Source organism: Nasonia vitripennis (genome assembly GCF_009193385.2).
Source record: "Nasonia vitripennis strain AsymCx chromosome 1 unlocalized genomic scaffold, Nvit_psr_1.1 chr1_random0002, whole genome shotgun sequence".
NCBI classification, from domain to species: Eukaryota; Metazoa; Arthropoda; class Insecta; order Hymenoptera; family Pteromalidae; genus Nasonia; species Nasonia vitripennis.
In genome coordinates this window covers 5,503,722-5,528,619 of record NW_022279588.1, presented here as the reverse complement: position 1 = coordinate 5,528,619, position 24,898 = coordinate 5,503,722, and the positions used below count along the sequence as shown (strand labels likewise).

Sequence of the window (24,898 nt, the reverse complement as noted above, 5' to 3'; positions counted from 1 at the left end):
CCAGGACCGGACTCCCTGTAGACACTCGCTCCAGTCCTTCGCGGCTTCCGTTAGCGCGCGTTTCGCCGCGATGAGCGTCTGGTAATCATCCCAGTCGCTTAGTCGCGCCTGCTCCTCGACGGCGATCACCCAGCGGTCGACGAGTAGCGTAGTATCTTCTCCGGAATACTTGGGCAGCATGTCCACTTCCTCCCGGAAGGGGACTCTCGCTCTCTCCCGCACCTCGCCGCCTTCGATCCATGGCGTCTTCGTCCTGGTTGGCGTCCCCTCTCGGAGGCCATCTTGGATGTTCAACGGCAGCGTCTCGAACGACGTTTGGCCATTGAGCGAGTTTGGCGCTTAGGCTGCCGCCGCTGCGGCCCTCGTCGCCTGGAGCTGCTCTCGGAGTGACTTCAGCTCCGCTCTGATCGCGTCCATCTCCTCTTTCGCTTTCTGCCTTTCTGCTGCCTCTGCCATATTAGTTACCTCTATTGTTGATTGTTGTTCGGATGCGGCCGGATTCTTATCGGACATCCCTCCGGTAGCGCCTGCTGCCTTTCGCTGTGCCCGCCTCGTCTCTTGTTGTCGGAGCACTGTCCCCTTGGCAGCTCTTTGCGGTTGCTGTCGCGATGGCTCAGGGAACACCTTTCCCTTGCTTGACCTCGCTGACGGCTTCTCCGTGGTGGCTTCTAGGTGACGCGTCGCCTGTGCCTCGTCTTCTGCTCCTTGGACCCGTTGGCGGCCGTTGAACTCGCCTCGCCTTGGCGTTGTTCCACCTTACGTCCTCGTCACCGACGCTTTTGGCCCCTCTGCAGTCCCTCGTTGCGAGGATGCTACCCGCGCCTTCGGATAACTTCACCGCGCCTCTAGTCCGCCTATGACTTGAAGCTTCCTCGCAAATCACCTTGAGCAGTTTTCCACCGTCGTCTCGTTGCGCTCCTTCTGTCGTCCTTAGAATCGGCACTTCCTGTTTTCACTCTATTCCATCGATTCTCTTACCTGTATCCCGGCTGAACCCCCACATATGGGAATGAAGGATTGTGTGGACAGGATTTCCATTGAGAATCGAAACGCTTATTTATTTGTAGCTGTATATTGTAAGAATGCTTGTAGTTGTTTACATTGGATGTCGTCCTCGTTGTTGCTAGTCGGTCGACAGACTGAGACTCTCACTCGCGTCGGGCCCTTCCCAGACCGACGCTTTCGGCCGGCGGAGGGCTTTGGGATTTGCCACCGAGACTCGGAGTCTGGGTTTTCCCCGTGACGCACTTCGGCTGTGCGGGGGAGGGAAAGCGTCGCTTCGCTTACCGACATTTGCAGCGGAAAAGCGTCGCTTGGCTTCGGTTCTCAAATGCCTCCCCACAATTATTTAAAGAATTTCAGTTTCATATAAAAATATAATTCAATCTCTTATTTTTTTTTTAATTTTAAGGTGGTTAGATCCTCTTAACTTTGTAAAAAGTGTGGACCTAATTATAACTTGAATATGTTTTCTACAAATTTTTTTATGTTCTGATTTCATTTTCTATACACGGAGAGAGATGTCCCTGGCGAAAAATATCACGTGAATAATCGCATGATTAAGCGCGTGATAAATCACTTGGTTTCTCGCGTGATATATCACGTAATTTATCACGTGATTATTTGGCGTGATTTATCACGTGATATATCCCGTGTAAAATCACGTAAGAAATTACTCGTAAAATTTAAATATTTGTTTATATTTAAATAAATTGTTTATTTTCCATCTGAATAATTGTAAAATATTTGATGATATTGATAATTCTTAAAATAAATCACAATAAAATAGAAAATAACTATCCCTGACCAAGACTTGAACCCCTGCCCTCCACTTGACAATCCAATGTCTTACTACCTGAGCTATTTGTGCTGTTGCAAGTTTCAAATACCTAATCAAATTACACATGAAATATAATTATATTTATCACTTTATATAGTTTATATGGATACTGTAAGATGAATAATGGAAATTTCAGAAGTGTTTTTATTATTTGTTGTAATTTAGTAAGTATTATAATCTTGATTATAAGTACCAAAACTGTACACGTCGCGCCATCTATTGGTCGACGACGATTTTGTGCAACGAGACGAGCTTACGCGAGAGCGATCGCACCGCGCATGCCTCGCGTCTACACTCTAGGCGCTGATTATACTATACACGCCGTTCTCTTGCTTGCCTGTAAGACTCCAAGCCCAGCGGACGTACTGCCGACTATGGCTATTGCCATATATAAATAAATTACCCATTCAACATTAACCTCAGTATTCTCAATTTACCCACGAATTCCAACGTGGTAGCAGAGCGTTGGAACTTTTTTTTCAATTTTACGTCAACCTTCGGGGAAATGTAAAATTGAGGGGGGTTAAAAAGTGAGGTTAGAAGAAAAGCTACGTGGAAAAGAAGTTAACAAAGTGAATCGCACAGTGAAAATTGAGCAGTGAAATAAAAGGAGAAAATTTCTCATAAAGACTATATGCTTGTGAAGCATGAAATTAGAATTTTCATATCGAAATGTCTGTCGAAAAACGAAAAGTTTCAAGTGAAGAAAAATAAGTCTAGTAAAGTTAAAGTTAAGAAATATATGCTCAATGACGAAGATAAAGTCGTCAGGTAATAAACAATAAAAAGATTTTTGAAAAATAATCAAGATTTAAGTGCGATATTAGTGGATTAAAGTCGGCGATTGAAACACGTGGTGAAGTGCTATTATAGAGCACGTGGCAAATTTTGAGGTTAAGCACATGTTCTCGTGGCGTAAACTAAAACTAATTCAAGATCACGAATTAGAGAATAAAGAAATTGTTTGGAAGGAAAATATAAGAAATCCGATTAGAAAATTATTCTTAAAAGAATTGAAGAAAATTATTATACTCAAAACTCAAGTGTATACGAATATAAGCATCAAAGAAATAAAAATGGCGAAGCAAGCTAAAGTTGAAGATATCATGATGCCCATTTTTGATGGTGCAAACTACTCAAGTTGAAAAATCAGATTAATGATTTTACTTGAATATAAAGAGTGTAAAGAGCCAGCAGTCGGTGAAATGCCGAATACGTACAAAGACAAAGAAACAGATTGGAAAAAGATTGATCTAAAAGCTCGTACCATGATAATTAGTACTATATCGGACAAACAATTAGTTTGTTCAGTTTGTTGGAATTTCAATTCAAACAATTCAGTATGTTGGTGAATGTAAAACTGCTCTAGAGATGATTGAAAAATTTGACAAAATGTATTTAACACAGTCTACAGCTTTACAGATAATATGTAGAGGCAAAATCGAAGAAATCAAATTAAATAACTACAAAACAGTAAAAGAATTTTTTGTAGAGTTTGAGAGAGTAACAATCGAGTTTAAAATAGCTGGTGGAAAATTACAAGAAACCGAAAAGTTGAGATATCTACTTAGAGCATTGCCACCAAGCTATAGCTATATTGGTGATTTCATAGATATTATTCCAGAGGCTCAGAGAACTGTAGACTACGTGAAGTCTAAAATAAAAGAAAAGAATATTACTAAAGCCGAGTCAGATAATAAGAGTAACGTCAGTACTTTTACAACCCAGGCAAAAGGTAAATGCTACAATTGTGGCAAATTTGGTCACTACAAGAGTGAATGCACGAGTCTACAACAATCGAGCAACCGAGGCAAAGGTGCTCATTACAACCAAGGTCAAAGAGGTCACCAACGAGGCAACTACAGAGGTCGACCCTACAGAGGTCGTGGTCGAGGACGAGGTTCTTCAGGCCAACCCAGAGGTGAATCATCCAACGATCAACAAAACTACCCATCCGAGGCATGGACTACACAGGTATACGACGACTCGAACTATTTCTATACCAACCCTAGGGAGAAGTATAGAAATACTAAAATAAGTGAAATAAATAATGTATCAGGGCATGCTGAAAATAATGAAAATTGTAATGAGATTAATTGGTTGTTAGATAGCGGTTGTACAGATCACATTGTAAAAAGTGATAGATATTTTGATAATTACGTAACTTTGAAAAATCTAGTAGATGTAAAATTACCAGACGGTAAAACGCTAATAGCAACAAAAATAGGTACAATTAGAATCTGCTTCAAAAATTATTACAATGAAAAATGTGTTGATTTAAAAAATGTTTATTATGTAAAAGGTATTAAGCAAAATTTATTAAGTTTTTCTAAAATCACAGAAAATAATACGATAGTAGCAAGAAATGAAAATGCGAAAATTTATAATCAGTCTAGAGAATTGATAGCTGTTGCAAACAAAGTAGATAATTTGTATGTTATGAAAAGCTTTGTAGTTGTAAAATAAAATAAACAAATGAATGTAAATTCATTGAGATTAACCGATAAAGAGAACTGGCATAGAGCATTAGGTCATGTAAATTTTCAATATTTAAATAAATTAGTAAAAAATAAATTAGTTGAAGGACTGCCAGAAAAAATTGAAAGTACTGATATGAAATGTGCAAATTGCATTGAAAGCAAAATGTCAAATGTACCGTTCGAAAATAATAGAACTAAAACGACCGACATTCTAGAACTTATTCATACAGATTTAAATGGTCCACATAATACGATTGGTTATGGTGGCAAAAAATATTTTCTAACATTCGTTGATGATTATAGTAAATGCACTAGAATTTTTTGTATTAAAAATAAATCAGAGACTGCAAGTTGTTTGAAAGAATTTGTTAATCTAGTAGAAAATAAATTCAATAAAAAGGTTAAAAAATTACGATGTGATAATGGCAAAGAATATCTGAATAGAGAAATTTATGACTTTGTAAAATCTAAAGGAATTGAATTATTGCCATGCCCACCCTACGTCCATGAACTAAATGGAGTAGCGGAAAGATATAATAGATCTGCAATGGATATGGGCAGATGTTTAATGCGTGAAACCGAAATACATAGACGTTATTGGTCTGAAATTATGAAAACAGTAGCTTATCTAAAAAATCGCACAATTGCAAATACAGCTGAAAATAAAACGCCATACGAAATATTCTTTGGTAAAAAACCTAATGTTGATAATTTAAAAATGTATGGCAGTCGAGTCTTTGTAAGAGTACCAGAAGCTTTACGAAAAAGCAAATGGGACGATAAAGCACAATTAGGCGTATTAGTAGGTTATGTAGAAAATGGATATAGAGTCTTAGTAAATGGTAGAATAATAAATGCCAGACATGTTCAAGTAGTTGAGGAAAATACTAAAATTATTTGTTTAGAAAAACTTGACGATGAAAAAGATAGAGATTTGGAAAAAGCGAATCTGAAAATAAAGAAAATGAAATACTAGAAAATGAATCCAAAATTGATGAATATTATGTAAATTCAAATAGAAAAAATTCTCTTATCTCTACTCAGACCTTCGGGGAAAGTAGAGATAACAAATCAAATTTTGACATTGTTGAAAACGAAAATATACATGGTGATTTTTCGAATACGGTAGAAAATAAAAGTAAAGAAAATCTGGTTGTAAAAAGAAAATCAGAAAGAAAGAAAAGTCCTGTAAATAGATTTGGAAATCCAGTATCACATTTTATTTATGTAAATTATATTGATGCAAATGTACCGAATACATTCGAGGAGGTGCTAAACTCCAGCGAATATAAACAATGGAAAATTGCAATGGACTCAGAGATAAATAGTCTAAACAAAAATAATACTTGGCAAATTGTTGAAAGGCCAAAAGACAAAAAAGTAATTGATGTAAAATGGGTCTATAAAAAGAAAAATAACAATGTTTATAAAGCGAGATTAGTTGTAAGAGGATTTCAACAAAGAGAATACATTGAAAGTGTTTATTCACCAGTAGGCAAAATGCAAACATTGAAAATTTTATTGTCATACAGCTGTAAAAACAATTTATTTATAGAACAAATGGATGTAGAAACTGCTTTCTTAAATGGTTATGTAAAAACAGAAGTATATATTAATGAACCGAAAGGTTATGCGACTGGTGACAATAAAGTTTGCAAGTTGCAAAAGGCATTATTCGGATTGCGAGAAAGCCCTAGAGCTTGGTATAATTGTTTCAACGAATATATTGAAAAATTAAATTTTGTGAGAAGTAATTACGATTATTGTTTATATGTAAATAATACTAGCAGAAATCCAATATATATACTAGTCTTTATAGATGATCTCTTAATTTGTTGCAAAGACAAAAATAAAATAAACAAAGTTAAAGCTAGTCTAATGCAAAGATTTGCAATGAAAGATATGGGCAAAATTAGCCAATATATGGGTATTGATATAGATTATAATCGTGATTATAATGAAAATAGAAATAAAATGACTTTAAGTCAAACTAAATATATTGAATCTTTAGCTGCTAAATATAATTTAGAAAATGCAAAATTATATGATACTCCGATGGAGGCAAATTTAAAATTAGAACAAGCTAGTGAAATAGATGAACGAATAAAATACAGAAATTTAATTGGCGAATTATTATACGTAAGTACAGGCACAAGGCCAGATATTGTGTATAGCGTAAACTATTTAAGTCGTTAGCAAAGTTGTCATGATCAAACGCACTACAAATATGCGATGCGAATTTTGAAATACTTGTATAAAACTAAAGATATAAAATTAACGTATCACGATAATATAAAAGGCGACATATTAGATTGTATGGTAGATTCTGATTACGCAGGTGATAATCTAGATAGAAAATCTACAACAGGCTTCGTCATAAGACTGTATAAAAATGTAATTTTCTGGAAAACACACAAACAAAACACTGTAACTAAATGTTCTACCTTTGCCGAGTACACTGCTATGTCAGAAGCAGTGACCGAGATATTGTTCATAACAAATTTATTAAGCGAATCATTTAATGTCAACTTCGATAAACCGATTAATATGTACGAGGATAACTCAGGTGCAATTGCGATTGCAAAGTACGGTAATTTTAGAAAGAATTCGAAACACATTGAAGTGCATTATCATTATATTAATGAGAATTATGAAAATGGCATAATTGATATTATAAAAATAGACTCTCAATTTAATTTAGCAGATATGTTAACAAAAAGTCTCGATAAGACAAAATTTATAAAAAATAGACAAGCTTTGAACTTAGTATGAACTAAGTAAAATACATTGAACTTAGACTTGAACTTGGTAAAATATTTTGAACTTGGCTTGAACTTGGCCAAATACATTGAACTTGGCCTGAACTTGGCAACATACCATGCAAATGTATTATATATCTCATCAAGATTATAAACTTAAGGAGGCGTGTTGTAATATAGTAAGTATTATAATCTTGATTATAAGTACCAAAACAGTACACGTCGCGCCATCTATTGGTCGAAGACGATTTTGTGCAACGAGACGAGCTTACGCGAGAGCGACCGCACCGCGCATGCCTCGCGTCTACACTCTAAGCGCTGATTATACTGTACACGCTGTTATCTTGCTTGCCTGTAAGACTCCAAGCCCAGCGGACGTACTGCCGACTATGGCTATTGCCATATATAAATAAATTACCATTATTCATTCAACATTAACCTCAGTATTCTTAATTTACCGACGGATTCCAACATTATTATTATCAATATATGCAGTAAGCGTATAATCTATATAAAATGATAAATATAATTATTTTTTTGTGTATGATTAGATTAGGCGTTTGCAACTTGCAACAGCACAAATGGCTCCGGTAGTAAGACATTGGATTTTCAAGTGGAGGAGAGGGGTTCATGTCTTGGTCAGGAAAACTTTGTTTCTATTTTATTGCGATTTATTTATATGAATTATCAATATCATCTAATATTTTATAATTATTCAGATAGAAAATAAACAATTTATTTCAATATAAACAAATATTTAAATTTTACGAATGATTTCTGACGTGATATATCACGCCAAATAATCACGTGTGAAATCGAGTGATTTATCACGCGATTAATCATGTGATTAATCACGTGATTTTTTCGCCAGGGGTATTACTAAAAATTACTATATTTTCTTCTAATCGGGAAACAAATTCAACCTATGCAAAAAATAAAGTATATTTGTCTGAATATTTACTATACATTCATCAAAATTGCTATACCAGTATAGTAAAAATTGCACTCCACTTTGACTCGTTGTGTTCCGTCGGTAAAAAATTACGGACAGAGCTCAAAAATTCTGCTGCTAGGCGGCGATTCGTAAACTCCACTCGCAAGTGACGAAAAACTGTTCGGTTCGCATATAGAGGACTTCCAGATCGATACATTATATATATATATAATGTATATATATATATATAAATGCGACTAGTCTAGCGATGCGTTGTTAGGTTGCGACACCTGTAATTATTAGCTTGCGATGTATGTAAATTAGGATAACAAATAAATGAATACAATTTCTCTTGCAATAACACCCAACAAACACAAATAAAAAAAAAGCACCGACAGTCGACAAAATAAAAGGGCCAAAAATATTTTTGAAAATCTTGAAAAATATTTTTGATTTCTATACTAAAATTTAATATAAGTCAAGTTTGCCTCCTTGTTTAATAGTGTAGTATAGTAATTTTTCATGAAATTTGTAGGAATATTTAGTGATACATTTTTCTCCGTGTAATCTTATTTTAACCATAATTAATCATGCGTAGGTAAATTTATATTCATTGATAAAAATTCTAACCTCGAGCAGGAATTTACAAACAAGCCGTTGATATTTACTTTCGAGGTTAGGTGAGAGGATGCTGTATCCTAGTTACGCGATCACTCTTTTCATTCAAGTGAAAATATCACTCTTTTCATTCAAGTGAAAATATCACTCTTTTCATTCAAGTGAAAATATCACTCTTTTCATTCAAGTGAAAATATCACTCTTTTCATTCAAGTGAAAATATCACTCTTTTCATTCAAGTGAAAATATCACTCTTTTCATTCAAGTGAAAATATCACTCTTTTCATTCAAGTGAAAACATCACTCTTTTCATTCAAGTGAAAATATCACTCTTTTCATTCAAGTGAAAATATCACTCTTTTCATTCAAGTGAAAATATCACTCTTTTCATAAGTGATTTATCACTCGAAACCGATAGCCTCTATTTTGTCAGGACCATAGGAGTGATTTTTCACTCGATTCGAGTGATAAATCACTCCAACATGTTTAGAGAGTAGAGAGAGAGCACGCACCTAAAAACGAGAAAGTAGGCGTGGCTACACCGCCATAAACACTCGTTCACACAGCACGCTGCTCACCTGCGTACGTACAACAATTAAATTTTGAGGCGCCTGGCCCCGATCTTTAGAGCAGGCGTGTACGATGCAGTCTCGGCTCTCCTCTATATAACCAGCCTCTGGATACGGACGTTGCACATGCTTTACTAAACTTTCGATTACTTCAATTCGTCTACCGTGTCGAACTACTGTTAATGTTTGTCTAAAATCTCAAAAAAATTTACCACCAAATATTACTGTTACGTAACAGAAATTTTTAAAAAGATGATCAACTGTTTCAAAAGCAAATTTCGATGTCATTGATATTTCATCCCATATTATAATTTGTACATCTTTAAGTTCTCTTCCATTTTTAGAATTAGATTTCACATTACATGTTGTACAGTCATTAATATTTAGTGGTAATTTAAATGTTGTATGTACTGTTCTTCCATTACTAAGTGAGTTCGCTGCAATACCCTTCCAAGCAACACATAAAAATGGTATATTATGTAATTTTAAGTTATCTTTTGAAACATTATTATTATTATTATTATTATTATTATTATTATTATTACTATGAAGGGGGGACCACCAAGATCCCTGGAACTTAGGCTGTAAACCCATTGTACCACCCTTCGTCATGGCATCCCCTACGCAGGTAAGCCTGCCCTTCTCCAGAAGGTCAATATAGCTCCCGCGTCGAGTGCCCTAATCTCTTCATACATGGGAAAAAGCTCCCCCAAGCACTGATGTCTGAGCTGCACAAATTTTGGGCAAACAGTCAGTACATGGGTAGGCGTTTCTTCCGCCCCCTCGCACCACCTGCATATACCCGTAGCCTCACTCATGCTCAGAGAGACTCCAGAAATTTATCGCACTAGGTCGTGAGATGCTTCTCCCAGGTTAACTTTTTATCCAGAACAATGTCGAGGTACTTAGCTGAGTCCTTTACCTGTAGGGCGACTCCAGAGAGTTTGGGCGCTCTGTAGGCATCTAACTTGTACTTGCGGGAGAAGATCACCATTTCGACTTTATCCGGGTTAACCGAAAGTCCCGTCGAGCAGCACCATCTCTCCACTTTCCTTAATGCAAGCTGCATGGCGTCCATAGCTGCGCCAATTTCACTTTCTTTAATAAGTATCAGGAAATCGTCCGCGTAGGCTTGAGCATAGCAGCCCCACCCATTCAGCGCTTCCTTACTGACCTTGCCGGAGACCGTTACGGTTCCGAGACTCGAGATCACAGTCCTGCGTGTAAGCATGCCCTGAAGCCATTTTATTAATGGTCCAGGCATCCCATGTAGTCCTGCCTCTTTGACAACTGCTTCGATAGAGGTGCAGTTGAACGCTCCCTCTATGTCTAGAAATACTCCCACCATTACCTCCCCCCTTCCCAGCTGCTCCTCAATGCGCCAAACCGCCGAGTGTAAGGCAGTCTCTGTAGAGAATCCCACCCTGTACGCATGCTGGTTAGGGTGAAGAGGAAGCACGGTTAGGATATCGTCTTGAATAAATCTATCCACCATTCTTTCTAGTGTCTTAAACACAAAGGAGTTAAGACTTATAGGTCTATAATCCTTGACGGTGGTGTGACTTGACTTGCCTGTCTTAGGAATAAACACAACCTTGGCCGTTTTCTATATTTCAGGTACATGAGCCAAAGCTACACTTGCTCTGAAGAGCTTTACTAAGGGGACAACCAGTTCCTCCAGCCCCTCTTGAAGGAATGCCGGGCAGATTCCGTCGATGCCCGGCGCCTTGAAGGGTTGAAAGTTCCTTATGGCCCACTTGACCTTTTCCGGTATGACGACCTTCGACGCTAGATCCCATGCCGCCCTCTGCTGCCTATTCCTACCCGAGCTCTCATCCCCCATCTCATGGGAGAGCCGAAAGCCCGGGAAGTTGGCTTCCGGAAGTAGTTTTAAATACTCCTCTTCCGAGGTTGTGTATTCTCCTGTAGGCAGTCTGATTGCTTCAAGCCATACCTCAGGATTTTTCGCGAGTATCCGGAGGAGTCTGACCACGTCAGGATATCTCTCGATATCCTCGCAGTAGTCCCTCCATCCCTTGATTCTCACCGCGTTGATGCAGTTTTTATATAGCCTCTGGGCTTCTCTGTGAATCCTCCAATCGACACTATTACGAGTATTCTTGGCCCTGTTAAACGTTCTCCCCGTTTCACGTCGCAGATCCTCTAGCTCCCAGTTCCACCATGGGGTACCCCATGTTCCCTTTGGGATGGTCAAGGGACAGCTTCTCTGGAAAGAGATGTTTACTATCTCACCTAGCTCAAATGCCCAGTGATCAAGCTCATCCGTTGTTCCAAAGCTTGGTTTGAAGGATTGAAGCTCGTTCCTAAGGTTTTCCCTAAAGAACGCCCAGTCTGTTTTCCTGGGATTCCTAAAGGCCCTTGTTTCCGAGCATCTTTCCTTCCATTCGAATTGAATGTATCTGTGGTCGGACAGTGAAGGTTCGTTAGATACCCGCCAGCTGCCCACCCATCCCTCTATTCTAACTGTACACAGAGTTAGGTCAATCACCTCACTTCTAACCGAATTGTAGAAGGTAGTTTCTCTGCCCCTGTTCATAATACACAGACTCGTCTTTACCAGATACTGCAGCAGTGCGTCGCCCCTGCCGTTAGTATTCGAACTGTCCCAAACTATGTGATGAGCATTAGCGTCGCATCCCAGTATAAGAGGAATGCTTCGCTGTCTGCAGTGTTCAACTAGATCTTGTACCTCCCTTGGTGGGGGCTCTTCCTGAGAGTCGTATAGGAAGTAGCCAGAGGCCACCATAACCTCCCTCTCAGAGCACCCTCCAACAGGGAATTTGATCTTTATTGCCGTGAGGTCCCTGTTGCACCGAGCCGGCAGCAACAGATCATCAAAACCTTTAACAAGTATGTACGCCCTGGGAACGCTGCACGTGGGGTCTCTATAGATCCGACCAGCACCCCCCAGACCCCTGATCCTCCCCGCGACTAGCCAAGGTTCTTGTATTAGGCATATGCCTGTGTGCATCTTAGCCATGCGCCTGACCAGTGCGGTCGAGGCGCCTTTGCTATGATGCAAGTTTATTTGCGTAAACACTATCTCGTCGCCAGCCATGGTGATTAGGACGGGACAGTGTTGCTCTGTTCGCGCTGCCCCCGGGGACCCTCATCAACCCTGACGGTAATCCGGCCCAGGCTCCAGTGCAGTTGAAAATTGCGCTGCCGGAGTAGCCTTACCGAGGTTTCGGGTATGTTGAGCACCAGAAAGGTTCCACAGTCTGGCCCCTCCCTGCTTTCGGTACTCAGCACCCTCCACCTACTAATCAACAGGTCCGGATGCCTGTGACTCAGTCGGCTCAGAACCACTCCCGGCTCACGCCTATTTCCAGGCACGCGGAGAGTGGCCCTTTGAGGCTTCTTGAGCTCAGACATCCCAACCATGAGGAGCTTTGCGCCCTCCCAAGGACTTAGCCGGGGGATTATCTCCTCCAGCCAGTCCCTCGAAAAGGTGTTGCTGGCTACCACGACGATGGACCCCATTTTCACGAGGGAGTCATTGAACTCGGGCCACGGTCCATTGGTGATCTTATCGATATCTGTCTGGACCTCCTCGCTGACGAGTGCCAACTGCTAATGTGTGAGCTCCTCGTCAGGATATCCCTCGCACATGATCGCCCTCGTGAGGGGGTCCACCATCCTGGCAGCCATGATTTTAGGCTCCACGTTGGGTCGTTTTCTGGCGGTCTGATTTGCTGGCGGAGTCGAGTTGGCATCCTTGCGCCGCTTAACGCCTGGAGCTCTCCCGTCCCCGCCCGCTGACCCGGCCGGTCAGGTTCTTAGGGAGAGAGAAGGGGACAGACCCAGAGCTGGAACACGTAGCATCCCTTGCTCCAGGAGCCCCCGCCTCCCTCTCCCGTTTTCGCCTCTGGGCCTCTTTTCTCCATTGTGCTCCAGAAATTCTCGGTCGCAAATTCAGAGATAAAGACCGTCGGTTACTAGATTCGCCTGAGGGTTCTGTGAGCCCCCCCCCCCCCCCCCCCGGCAAGATCCGTGTCGGAAACACCAGCAGTGCGCGTATTCGCCCCTGCCGGCGGTTGTTGCAGGCCCACCCCCATACTGACCCGCCCACACTGAGACGGCTCCGGGTTCCCCGAAGGTTCCCCAGAGCTTCCACCCGCTACGACCTCTGTTGGGTTCTGCGAAGAGTCCCCAGCAGTTGAGGCCCAGTAGGGTCACTATTCAGGTTTTTACTGGTGCTAGCTGCCCCAGTAATCCATCGGGTCAGAGTATTATAGGCAGTGTTGTCCTTGACACTCTTCCCCTCCGGTTTCGCGGTGGGGTGCTCCACCTCCAGCTGACTAAGCGGTGCCGCCCTGTAGCCTTCAGCTTCACTCCACCTTCCTCCCTCATCTAAATTTTCTGTGTAAGATTCCATAAAAAGTCCCACGAGTAGCTAGGGAAGTAAAGGTCCGCCACCACAGAGTCACGCATGTGGCAGCAAGGCTAGATACTCGGAGATTTCGCCAGGTTTCCCCGAGGCATCGATTGCGACCCACTAGTACCCCAGCCGCCAACTAGTCCCCTCAGCACGATGGCTCACACCTTGGGATTAGGGGTTGGATGAAATACCCATTGCGCCTCCTCCCGAACCCAATGGGGGGCTGCCCTTAGCCTCCGGCCAGTCCATAGGTCGCCATCAGGAACTCCGAGGCCCGACCTCAGGGGAGAGGCCTGACAGCAGTGCCCGTTTTACGGGGATCCTGCCAGGCAGGCTACTGTTGAGCCCGAGAGGCGGTATCCCGCATCAGCCCAATTTTGCCGCCACGCCAGGACGTCATGCTCCCGTCACCGGAGCCGAAGCGACCACGAAGACTCGCAGGACGAGCCCCCACACCAGGCCCTAAAAAGCGGGCACTCGACAAGGTGGCAACCCCCGGTGGAGGATATTGAAACATTAAGTGAATAACTTTTTCCACACCCTCCTGATCCGTGAATAAAATACACTTATCCTGTTTATAATGTAAACTTTATAAAACTACATCATAGATATTTTTTTTAATAATGTTTAGGGATGCAATTTTCTTTTGTAATTCATTTAGCATATTAGTTTCTTTATACAAAAATGTTGCATTATCAAATTCTTCAATGTTCAATGTTATATTATGCAAATTAAAATCACTTAACGTCAAATCGTTTGCTTGCATTACTTTTTCAATTGCGTTTAATGCAATATTTTCACCTGCACATTCTTCATATTCAGGATGTTGAAAATTACTCATATATTTTTCATATGATTCTCGAGCATTAATAGGGTTATGAAGAATACAGATAAAAGCAAACGATTCACATAGTTCACTGTTGGAAACTGTATTTGCACTGCTTCTTGTAAATATTTATCTCACTCTTTATCTTCATTGATAAGCTGTTTTGCTATAGGAGCTTCATAAAATGTAGGATATAAAACTCCGTTAATAGTACGTAAATCTTCAAATGAGGTTGGCCCTTTAACATGTAAAAGTAATAATCTAATAAAGTATCGTTCTCAGTCGTTCGGATTTACTAAATAGATTCTGCTTAATATTGGTTTATTATACATTTTTTCCTGTCGTTCCATGTTTTTAGTTTTTCGTCAAATGCGTAATGTATTGGTATATCAGAATACAAATAATTTCTTGCATTAAGATCAGTTTGATTTAATTTGAAAAATGCGGTTAATGTCGTTTCTATTATTTTATTCTTAATTTGTTCTTCCTTCCCTTTTTCGAAATATACATATTGTTGATCTTTATCGTGAATAGCTAATCTTTTTATAACATGCGAAATTTCGTGTAAACAATATTCTAATAATCTCTTTAGGAGGACTTAAATATCTTGCATTAAGATATTGTTTCATTCCATCATATTTGTATTCATCTTCGTCCGTAGTTAAAGTTTGATTCTTATTGTTATTTTCTCCTTCAAAATTAATATCTGCATTACGAATTTTAACAAAAGCGCAATCATGACCTTTATAACACTATTTAAATAAGAATTTGATACATTGGACAGTTGAGCATACTTCTACATAATTATGATAGTTAAACTTTAATAATAAAAAAGGATTACGAGTTACAACAAATCAAATCGATTATCAGCTGTTTTTTGAGAATTTTTGTTCTTATAATTTTAATACCATCATTTCTTCGTTTGTATATTGGATGTCCACTTGCTTGAAAACTTGTCTTATTATTATAATTTTTTGTTCCTTTTTCTGTATTTTTATCCATATTAGGAGAATTTTTATTTATTACTCCACAAGGCCCACGAATCATAAACTGTTTTACAATGCTATACACGCGCGGATAAAAATTTTCGTTTGGAATTTCTGCATTTATTGAATTATCTACTTTTTCAGAAGTATCAAGTTTTTAATTTTCATCTAACAATAGTAACATATGCATATGAGGTAGGCCTCGTTTTTTAAATTTGATAACGTAAGTATATGCAATACTTTTTTCTAAAATTTCATCTTTTCTAACTAATTTTTTTAATTCTTTCACTTTTTGACATGTCGATCGATTAAATTTTGATATTTATGTAAGTTTTCTGTAGTTTTTCCAATTCGGACTACATGTTATCGTCAAAAATAAATCAGATTTTCCATAACGATTAACCAGTGATATAGAATCAATATAAATTTGTTTGAAATGCCTAGGACTTTCAGTGAAATTTGATGGTGAAATGAACAGTTTCCCGATTTTTATATATTTAGCATCTCCTTTATTGTGCAAATAATCCAATACACCTTTATAGCAATCGTTTTGTAAAATATTTTGATTTTTATGAACTTACTATTATTGCCTGTTGAGATACCTTGCCTAAATTGAGTTACGGATTAAATTCATTTCTTACACTAAGGCTATAATTATAAAACTGCAAATTAGAAATATTATTCTTACCAAATTTACATTTCATATTAGGCATCCATTTATAACCACCATTTGGGAAATGTAACTAAATACATTAAGATCAGTGAAATTAACTTCTCATAGCCCTTATTTATAGTCTCTCGAACTGATGTTAGAGACTTGTGGATCTCGAAGGACTAGTTGGCAATAAACAAAAACACTCTCAACCGTTAACTTGAATTAATATGCCGTAAGAAAAGGCTTTGATATTTATTGAAAGATAGAGTGTATTTACAAGTGTTTAAACTACGGAAAAGAAAGGAAGACTACAGTGTTAAAAGTACTGACGCGTTAACAAACGATATTGTTTAATGGTCGTCACTGTGAGGCGAGTCCTCACAGCGCTTCGGCAATGCGATAACTGAATAACACAAATCAGCGATAGCGGCAGAAGACCGCTCGCGAAACAGGCGGAGAGAGACAGAGTAGGAGCGAGCGAGCGCGCGTTGCCATGGCAACCTCATTGGTGCCGTGCGGGCTAGCGAAAAACGTCGAATTTGAACTTAAGGTGACAAGCTTCTCAAACCTTCTCGCTCTCTCTCTTCGCATATTAAACTAATATTCGAACATACCGCCCCTCTTGCTGCCTCGCAGCAATAAAGGGACCGACAATAACAATAAATTAAATTTAAAGATAGGAAAGCCTACTTCGAAAGAAGCTAATCCCTACCATGACTCTACCGATCGAACTGTTCTCACTAAATTTCTTTGGAATCAATTCCTTAACGAACAGTCGATCAACAACAAGTTTACAATGCTTTAAGTTTAACAACATTACAATAAAATTTGATACAAGGTTAAATTCGCCTATATTCTTGAATAATCTAATGCAAAATTTCTTGCAAGCTAATACTACCGAACAAAATAAAAACTTGACTCTAATGAATCTACATTTAAACATTCGACTAGGATGCTATCTATTCACGAGCTAAGTGAGTTTACAGTATAGGTGTTGTGTGTAAAATCTCTTCGATTAATGACTCTAGGAAACTCTTCAGTCTTGACTGGACTCAGGTTGAAGGGGAGACTGCCCTCTGCGCACTCTCGTCTGAGGGCAGAAAGATGACCTTCACAACTGGTCGCTGGAACTCGGAATTGGCAGTACGGATGGTAACAACTCGAACTAGACCATCTTTCCCTGGATATACCGCTGTAATTCGACCCAGTGGCCACTTGGATGGAGGGCAGAGCTCGTTCTTCAGAAGCACCAAGTCGCCCACGACCAACTGTCGTCCAGGAGTCAGCCACTTGTTTCTCTGCTATAAATGATGCAATACCTCCAGTCGCCATCGCTCCCAGAAATGGTTTCTCATAACCCAGAGTAGCTTCCACCTGCAAGTGCGAGATTTTAGATTCACGTCTTCAAAGGGCTCGGGTAATACATTGAGAGGAGCGTTCACAAGAAAGTGACCAGGCGTAAGCGCCACCGAATCAGTGGACTCAGAGCTCAGTGGGCAGAGCGGCCGAGAATTTAAACATGTCAACTGTCAACATTTCCTCGAACGTTAATGACGTGTCTCCAATGACACGTTTGAAGAGATGCTTAAAACTTCTCACTGCCGACTCCCATAGTCCTCCGAAATGATGAGCTCTATGAGGTATAAAAGACCATACTATACCGTCCTTCGCCAATGCAGCTGCCACCTCCTGCGATACTGATGAAGCCCGATGGAATAACTTGTCAACTTCTGTGGCTGCGCCCTTGAAGTTGGTGCCGTTGTCACTAAATACCATCTTAGAAAGTCCACGCCGAGCGGTGAATCTGCGAAACGCGGCTAGAAACGCAGTAGTGGACAAATCTGACACAACTTCAATATGAACGGCTCGAACAACCATACACACAAAGATCGCTATATATCCCTTTGTAGACTTGGCACCTCTGCACTTGGAGAACAATATTGGAAACGGTCCCGCATAGTCCAGATCGGTGTATGCGAAAACTCGCTGGGGAGTAACTCGATATGATGGAAGCGGTGCCATTTGCTGCTGTACACTCTGAGCAGTGTAGCGAATACATCTATGGCAGCGCCGATAAACTCCTTGTACACCTCTTAACCCACGTGAAATCCAATACGTCCTGTTGAGGGAACTGAGCATCAGCTGGATACCTCCATGAAGAGTCTGACGATGTACCTCCTCAATCAACCTCTTGACTATAATATTAGATGCTGGCAGTATAATCGAGTGCTTCTCATCGTACTCCAAGAACGAATGCTGCAATCGGCCTCCAACTCGGAGCAAGCCCTGTGGACAAATAAATGGTACAAGTCGCAGCAAGTGACTGCGAGATGACAACCATTGTTTACTTCTGAGACACCGCACTTCCTCCTCGTAGTGCTGACTTTGCACATAACGAATCATACCGACTCGAGCAGCCTCCATCTCCTCAGCAGTAAAATGACCAGTGCAGCGATTTACTCTGGGCATGACCGCATTCGAACGCCATCTGTAAGCACAAGCCAAAATCCGCAACATCTTTGGAAAACTCGAAAACTTCTCCAAATAAGACAGCGCTTGTGATTCTTGATTCTCGTCAACCCTCCTCTCAACAGCAACCTGTGCATTTACTACGTCTGGCGAAACAACCACGGGCAATCTATCAATTACCTTCCTCCAATCATTCCTGATCCATTCAGGTCCCTCCCACCACAGGGAAGACTGCTGTAGCTGCTCCGACGAAAACCCTCGATTTGCGCAATCGGCTGGATTGTCTTCGGACTTAACATGACGCCATTGCACGCCAGGCAGAGTAGTGATCACCTCACTCACTCTATTTGCCACGAAAGTGCCATCTCGATAGGTGGTCATTCAACAAAACTAAAACTACTTTGGAGTCTGTCCAGCAGTGCAGTGATACAGGCTTCAATAAAAGTCCATCTAAAAGGTGATTCAACAATCTAACTAACAACACCGAGCCACACAACTCCAATCGAGGCAAACTCATCGTTTTAATAGGAGCTACTTTAGTCTTGGCCGTAATCAACGCCGATTTCTGCCCTGGTATTACCATGTACCCAGTTGCGTCAGAAAACCCATGCAACTCCCATGATGTTTGCGAGGAAGAGCCAAACCAACGAGGAATGCGCAACTGAGCCAAGTCAGGAAGATCAGACCTCAACGCTTGCCACTGATCTAGAAGTTCTCCTGTGAGAGGTGAGTCCCAGTCGATACCATTAATCCACAAATCCTGGAGCATGAGTTTGGCCCTGACTAATACAGGTGACAGCCAACCAAGTGGATCAAACAACCTCGAAATCTCTGACAGAATCGATCTCTTTGACACAACCTTTGGCGAAACTGGAATCTTAACCTCGAAACGAAACGAATCGCTCAATGGTGTCCATTTTAGGCCCAAAGCAGAAACTGCCGCATCCCATTCGACAGCGAACTCTTTCTGCTTTTCCGCCTGGATATCCTCCACGATAGCCGAACTGTTTGACGCCCATTTACCCAACTCCATACCTGCTGATGACAGAAGCTTGATCAGCTGATTCCGAATCTCAATGGCCTCAGACTCATTGTCAGCGTCTACAAACGCATCGTCTACATACATATTGTGTCTGAGCACCTGCGCAGCTAAGGGAAACTCTACACTTCCCTCACTCGCTAGCTGAAGAAGGGTTCGAATTGAGAGGTATGGAGCAGAGCGCGTACCATACGTAACCGTCACCAGCCTATAATCTTCGATAGGCTTCGAAAAGTCAGATCGCCAGACTATTCTTTGCCAATCAACGTCATCTGGGTGAATGAGGATCTGCCTAAATTCCTTGACGATATCAGCCGTAAATACAATCTTCGAAAATCTCCACATCGAAATAATAATCGTGACATCCGACTGCAATTTGCGACCCGTTAAAAGAACGTCGTTCAGCAATATTTTTCCAAAGGAACCATTAAAAACCACACGAAATTTGCCTTCCGGCCCCACCGCAGCCGAGTAAACTGGGTGATGAGTAAAATAGAACGTATTGCCCTTTCGATGCGAACTATTTACAGGCTCCATATGACCTAAAGTCAAATGCTCCTCCATGAATTTCCTATAGGCACTATCTAAGAATCTTGCGCTCGATGCTTCTCTGAGCGGAGCAAACATGCCACAGCAATCTGCCTCGTGTGTGCAAAAGAAACCTCTGAAAACCTCTCAGAGAATGGCAAGCGAACGACAAATCTGCCCTTGGAATCCCGATAAACAGTATCTGCGAAATAATCTTCGCAATACTGATCCTCCTCGGACAAAACTTTAGAAGTGGAAATCTCCTCCATTTCCCAAAACCTCTCTATTAACGTCGAAATTGATGGCTCTACTTCCACATGACAGGCCTGAGCGCTCTGAGCTCTATCAGACTCAGGAGCAGAAGACGCTCTACCCGTCAAAATCCACCCAAAAACGGTCTCCTGAGCAACAGGAGTATCAGTTGCACCAACTCTGAGCCCTAGCCGAATGATAGCAGCGTACACCTCTGCGCTGAGCACGCAGTCTATCCGCTTTGAGCAAGCAAAATCTGGATCAGCAAGCTGCAAGCCCCTGATGTGATCCCAATTGGGCACTACGACCTCCTCTCGCGGCAAAAATCCCGTTACCTCTCTCAACACCAACGCCGAAAACTCCAAACAAAATTCTGTGTTCAACCTGGACCTTAATTGAAGAAAAACTTCATCCTTTGACACCGCAGAAGGACCTGCACCGGCACCAACCACAGACACAGAAACAGGCTTAATCTTTGCGGACAAACATTGCACAACTCTTTGAGTGACAAAAGAGACCTCTGCACACGGATCAATCATGCCTCTAGCGTACATCGAATTACCATCTACGGATTGAAGTAAGTCCTTGGCTGTGGCCATCAACCGGGTTCTACCCACCACTGTTGTACTTGCTGATACCTCCAGCATACTTGACTTGCCAGGCGCGCTAGAAGAGCCCTTCTGACCTGTTGAATTTGAAGAATCCGCAGCCTCTCCTCCTTGTCGTCGATCCGAGTGAATCTTCGTGTGGTGTCTGCCCTTACAATTGGCGCAACGATTCTGAGAGGTGCAATCAGCCAAAAAATGTCCAGATCTCAAACAATTGAGACACAATCTCTCCTTTTTACAATGTTCAAACCGAGCGGAAGTCGACATACCATTTAACCTTGGACACGCTTGAAGCTGATGAGGACCCCTACATAAGCTGCATTTTACAGAGGCATTGCGATTGCCTTTAGCAAACGACGTGCTAGTTGCGTTGACTGAGACTGACTCACGCCGAGACGAACGATTCGAACCATTACCCTTCTGATTAGATTGTTTGGTAGGCGACTCCGCATCACCATCTGCATCCTGATCAAGCGAGGACGTACGAGTTTCGAGAAAATTTGTGAGAGTTGAAAATGTCGAAAAACCTACCACCGACTCTTGCGAAATACGCCACCCTTCTGGCATCTCATTATCCAACTTGCGCTCGACCATATGGATAAGCCAACTGTCCCAATGTTCGCACGGGCAACCTACATCCTTGAAGGTTTTAAGCGCGGCTTCCGCCTTATCCAGCAACTCGATCAACTCTCCCGAAGATTTTCGCTTAACCGGTTTCATATCTATCAGCAATTCCATATACGTATGCATGCGTCTCGTAGGGTTATCGTACATGCGCATCAATTTTTGCCAAGCCAACTTAAAACTAGCTCCCGTCAACGGAAGACCCTTTACTCTGAGCGCTGCAGGCCCTTCCACCGAGTCTACTAAATATTGCATCTTGATAGCATCCGGTAAGTTGGCCTTGTTTTTCATCATCGAAGAAAACTGCTCCTTGAAGGTCTCCCATTCCTCGGGTTTTCCGGAAAATTTCGGGATTTGACATTTCGGCATGTTCGCGAACTCCGACGGACCCGGAACAGGTGGTGCGTATAAGACCTGATTATTTTGCGCGCCTGCAACGGTTACCGATGGCCTCGAGGCAATTTCCAAATCTTCAATTGACTGAAGCACATCCGCTTTACTCTCCACATAACTTGACTCAACTTCGAGATACTCGTCGTTCTCGAAGTACGCCTCGCCTTTGCAAGCCGACCTATTCGCTTGCAGGACCAGATCACTTTGAGTGTACTCGGACCAATACGACTCTAACAAACGCAAACGCGTGCGCATGTGCGGCAGCGTGCGAGCAGATGCCGCTAATCTTGCCGTGTTACGTTTGAAATTCAGCAAGAACCCGCTTATGCGCTTCTGCTTGCGTTGCATATCGTCTTTAAAGGGGCTCCAAGAAATACGTTTGCCTTCACTTGATACGCACCTGATGCCATTTTCACTGTTTTGTCGCTAGATGTCTAAATTTTTGCATGGAAATTTGTTAACTTCTTTTAAAAAGAGCTACTGTGATAGTTTTTACTGCATGAACAGCCTCCATTGTAATTTCGAATTCGAGGCATATAAGAATTATTGGACTTGACAGGTCTAATATCATATTACGGTTGTTGCAGAGGATTTATTGACTCTGGCCAATTATATTTCTGCTTTGTAGTTCCTTTTTATATTCAGAAACTTACAATGGCTTTGCCCTTGTTCTCAAAGCATTGATAAGAATTTTTAGTTTCAAGATTTGAAAGTGATTTTGTACACGATACCTGTTTTTAGGCACGACCGCGACACGGAAGTGCCTTATAGTTTTGTCATCGAAAAATGTGTGAGATGCGATATCTCACGCAATTTTCGACCGATCAGGTTGAAATTTTGGGAGGAGTCTCCGCTCACACAAATCTAAAAACTAATTTTTTTTTTTATTCCAATGGTCTACGTTTTTATAAAATGCGGGCACAATTTGTTCAATTTTTGCGTGTTTTTTTAATACAAATTTTGGTGTTACACGATTATCTCCGAGAGACTTATATCAATCGGGTTAAAAATTTGTGTGCGAACTCCCCTCGTAATAGTAAGGTGCCAAATTCACTTTGGGCTTGATCCTGCATGTATACGCAGAATGCGGTCACATCCAAAAATCGCTAAAAACGGTTTTTTGACTCTAACTCGAATTCTATGAATTCTACAAAAAAAAGTTAAAGATAAAAGTTGTAGATCTCAAAGAAATATAACTTTTTCCTATTAACACTTAAGCGTGAAAATGCTTTTAATTCGAGTTAACAGGCCAAAATCGCTAAGCGATGCAAAGGATGCTAGTTGGATTTTGGATTTCACTGTTATATATAAGTACATTGCTTGAGGTAAATCCAACTGTTAATATTGTTTCACTATCCCAAAAGAAATGTACATGCAAAAAATCAGTTCTGTAGGTGTGTTTATTTGCAAATGAGATACCTGTTTATCAATTCTAGTTTTCGCTCTCAATTGCAAACTAACACACCTAAAGAGCTGATTTTTTGCATGTCCATTTCTTTTGGAATCGCGTAACAATATTCAATGTTGAAATAATCTTAAGTGATGCTCTTGTAATTTTAACTCTGACACCTGTATCAAAATTTTAAAAAGCCGAATGAAATTTCTTGTACAGATTGTCACAGAGGATCTACTAACCGTGGCCTAGATATAAAAATACACCAGAATCCAGAAATGTAATTGTCTACAGTTAGTAGATCCTATGTGACAATCTGTACAAGAAATTTCATTCGGCTTTTTAAAATTTTGATACAGGTTTTGAAAATGGCATCAGAATGACTGACTTGTACATTACATAGATATATATACAAGAGACTGGCTCTCATAGATTGAATGATGCGAGATTTTCCACTCCTTCACTAAAAAAACAAACGATGCGAAATTGTTCACTCCTTCAGTTGCTCCTTGAGACCAGAGACCCCTCATGGGCCTTTTATACACTGAAAAAGGAGAAAACAACTTTAAATACATAGCAACATTTCTCTTGTGTTTCTAAAATATTATTATTGAAAAAGAAAAAAAAAAACTTATCTGATAGCTTATTGGAGCTGTAACAAGTTCAGCTGCAAGGGAAGTCTTGGGCTCTTTTTCTTTGGATGTACAGCTGCAGCGGAACCCGGATATAAAACTACAGTAGACCCTACATAACAATAAGTAGTGTAAGCTACATTTGAATCTTTGAATTTTTATTGCTCACATCTTTTTTACTTGGGATGTTATAAAAAGAAAAGACTACCAAACTCACTTATCGCATCATAGTGCGAGTGACCTAGCATGAAGCAGACAGATTTTGGTTTGAATACGTCGATTATTGATGTATATTGCTTCCACAACTAATGCTTCCACGAAAAGCAGCCAATCGATAAACAAAGTTTTGCAAAGCCACTTTTGAGCTAAATTTTCTGAAGGCGACAGTTCTTTTGGGAGTACAGTGACAATCATGTTTTCACCCCTGGATGGCTGTTCAAACACTTTTACCTGGAAATAAAAACAACTTAAATTTAATCACTCTTTTAAATTTATAATAAATATTTAGAAAAGAGAAAAATTACCTTTGTTTTTGCTAACCATGCTGTGCGTGGAATGTGTTGTAATGTATGGAATCCATGATATAAACACTTAGTTGGACTCCTTTGCATAAACCTTTTATGGCTTTTACACTTTATTTACTGGTATTAAAATATCATCCCTTTTCACTGCTAAAACTTGTGCATAACTTAGTATACTGGGGAAGTATTCGAGAGCCTCATAAATCCCTTGCTCTTTAACAACATTTATGGGAACATAGAGACTCCAATCGCCTTCTTTGTGACGTGACAAATCAGTTTTCTTAATTGGTAAGTCACTACGTCTATCAAATGACCTATTTAAGGTTTTCATTTTTTCTTGAAGAAGCTGGTAATACTCTTAGATCCAGCT

General features: G+C 40.6%; 3 protein-coding genes across 4 annotated transcripts in view; all 3 read right to left on the bottom strand.

Annotated features, from left to right (window-relative positions):
- Positions 1-24,898, bottom strand: part of LOC107980542 — a 530,828-nt gene that overhangs the window by 63,691 nt on the left and 442,239 nt on the right. The window lies entirely within an intron of this gene.
- LOC116416999 lies at positions 10,807-12,279 on the bottom strand. Its single transcript, XM_031928032.1, has one exon. It carries the CDS (start codon positions 12,277-12,279, stop codon positions 10,807-10,809), a length of 1,473 nt encoding a protein of 490 aa, XP_031783892.1.
- Positions 13,342-24,859, bottom strand: LOC116416984. Its single transcript, XM_031927978.1, has 8 exons — positions 24,650-24,859; positions 24,283-24,457; positions 23,853-23,919; positions 20,331-22,382; positions 19,018-20,241; positions 17,669-18,881; positions 17,054-17,443; positions 13,342-13,617 (listed from the first exon to the last, which is right to left on the bottom strand). Exons 1-8 carry the CDS (start codon positions 24,857-24,859, stop codon positions 13,342-13,344), a joined length of 5,607 nt encoding a protein of 1,868 aa, XP_031783838.1.